Source organism: Macrobrachium rosenbergii, chromosome 46 (genome assembly GCF_040412425.1).
Source record: "Macrobrachium rosenbergii isolate ZJJX-2024 chromosome 46, ASM4041242v1, whole genome shotgun sequence".
NCBI classification, from domain to species: Eukaryota; Metazoa; Arthropoda; class Malacostraca; order Decapoda; family Palaemonidae; genus Macrobrachium; species Macrobrachium rosenbergii.
The window spans coordinates 19021315-19023814 of NC_089786.1; the positions used below are offsets into that span (position 1 = coordinate 19021315).

At 34.9% G+C, this 2500-nt stretch overlaps 1 protein-coding gene across 1 annotated transcript in view; it reads left to right on the forward strand.

Moving 5' to 3' along the window:
• Window positions 1-2500, forward strand: part of LOC136830258 (spore coat protein SP60-like) — a 121722-nt gene that overhangs the window by 118062 nt on the left and 1160 nt on the right. The window contains exons 2-4 of the mRNA XM_067089621.1: window positions 374-423; window positions 650-713; window positions 2447-2500. The exon at window positions 2447-2500 is cut by the window's right edge and continues 1160 nt beyond it. Of these exons, the coding sequence (XP_066945722.1) occupies window positions 374-423; window positions 650-713; window positions 2447-2500 (168 nt within the window). The remainder of the gene's footprint in view (window positions 1-373; window positions 424-649; window positions 714-2446) is intronic.

The following is a 2500-nucleotide window of genomic DNA, read 5'->3' on the forward strand; positions in this document are numbered from 1 at the left end:
GTTATCCAAATATGATAATCTTTTTTTCATACATATCTGCTACTTTTCTTAAAATCTAAACATTTTATCTCCATTATATATATTGTGATTTCTACCACTGTTCATCTGTACTTCGTTAATGACTTAGAAATGAAGTCGAAACCGGTCAGGACCTACATCAGTATCTATATATCCAGTATCATTATATATATATATATATATATATATATATATATATATATATATATATATATATATATATATATATATAAAGGTAGTTACTGATGTGTGTTTGTCTGAGAGTGTTTCCCTAGGCGTGTATATGTTTAAATACTATTCAGTCGTTGAAATAATCATTCTTATACTAAAAAATCATTTCTTCTTATTTCCACAGGTTGTCTCTTGGCTGTTGGTGACTCTCAGAGGATTCCGCCACATGCACAGGTAACAGAGAGAGAGAGAGAGAAATCTCTAGATATAAATGTAATTAACTGATTCAATGCGCATCATTTCATTACCGTTGCCCAGAAGCAAGGTATCTCAAGAATGGTTGAGAGAATTTTAATGAATATAAGTAAAAACATTAATATTATTTTATATACGTTATTAGTGTTCAGAACACAGTCACCGCGTCCTTGTGCCTTTGATTTAAAAGCTTATCTTTTGACAGAGGAACTATGAGGAATATCTGGACAGCGTTCTTGGAGGAGCTGATCATGAGGGTACAAACAGAGGTAAGAAAAAGCAGGCACACTGCTATATATATCATATTTTCGACATAAGTCGTTTCTCAAAACACGAATTACCTTCAGTGATGAGAGCAATACGACTGTTACTGCCGAATTCACACTTTGAAGGCTGAATTGTGGATGAACCTCTGTGCAGCAGGTTTCCTCTTCAGTACTTCTACACAAAAAGGTTTGACGGCAGTGTTGAATAACATACACAGCTGCATTTACCTCCATCTTGTATGCACTCTTCCTGTTTAGTACCTCTTTCAGTACATCTCTCTGGCACTTTCTAATTCTTTCTATCACTCCTGCTTTCTAACACTTTCAAATTATACAATATCTTCAGTAATCTATCGTCCTCCATTCTTGCCACAGAACCGAACAACACACTATCATAATACCCTGGTTTACCATTTCACCTCCATGGACAGTTTTACAATCTTTCCTTATCTTCACATTTCTCACCTTTATTATATATATATATATATATATATATATATATATATATATATATATATATATATATATATATATATACATATATATATATTATGTATATATCTATATATATTTTACATATATATATATATATATATATATATATATATATATATATATATATATATATATATATATATATATATATATATATATATATATATATATATAATTGTCAGTGTATTAATGGTATTAATAATGAAATAAATATATGACATTTAAAACAGAAGTACTGATCATAAACTCCTTCATCAACAATGTCATGACGGAAATAACGTTGAAAAGCGACAACAAATTTTATACACGAACGACACCAGATGACGCTCTCCAGCCCTTTGAAGCTGCTCGCAGTTTTACATAAAACGAGAGAGACGAAGAATTATGGGAGAAATTTTCCTGCATAATAGGCGAGTCTTCTGAAGACGTCAAGAACATTAACTGCAGGCGAATCCAGGTGGAAGGAGAGAGAGAGAGAATTTGACCTTTGTTAAGGTCAAATTGAAGTTCGAGGGGCAAAAATGTCCCAGAGATGTAACTCGTACCAAGGGGTACTGAAATACTTTTCATTCTATTTTATGTTACAAGGAACAGGATGAATTGTCTTATTCTAGTAACGAATTTTCTCTTTGAAGCACAGCTTAACCAAGAGACCACATCTGTTTCATGGAAAAATTTCATTCTCCAGGAGGAAGGGCTCAGATAAAAGCCACCATCTGTCATGGAAGTGTCCGAACGAAGTTAAGTCTTATGTCGAACGAGGTGATTTGTTCCATCGGAAATGAAGGAATGATGACATCGGTCGCATCAAACGACCTTACGTCTGATTCATTAACGATTTTTGTAGCGGTGACAATGACCGCCATTTATGACATCATAAGTGACATAGGTTAACTTAATTTTCAACTTTTTGATTGGAGTCAATTGGCCTCATTTATGAGTTCATTAATTCTGACGTCGTCAATGGTGCCGTCATGTTGACCTTGTTTATGAAGTCATTAGTGACGTCTGCATGATTCCACAAGAGTAAATGACATCGATGACGCGATAAGTGACGTCAGTGCCCTCACTTATAACTTTGAAAGTGATGTTCTTTGACCTTGTTTATGAATCAGGGAGGGAACAGCAGTTTCATGACCTCACGGGCGATATGTCAGTTGTTCTTGCGACTTCATGAGCGTCGTCAGTGACCCTCATTTATGGCATCATGAGTGACGCTAATCACCCTTGTCCTCCCGCAGGTGACTTCCTAGACTACGCTTACACAGGGGGGCGACGACCCCTGACCAGACCGA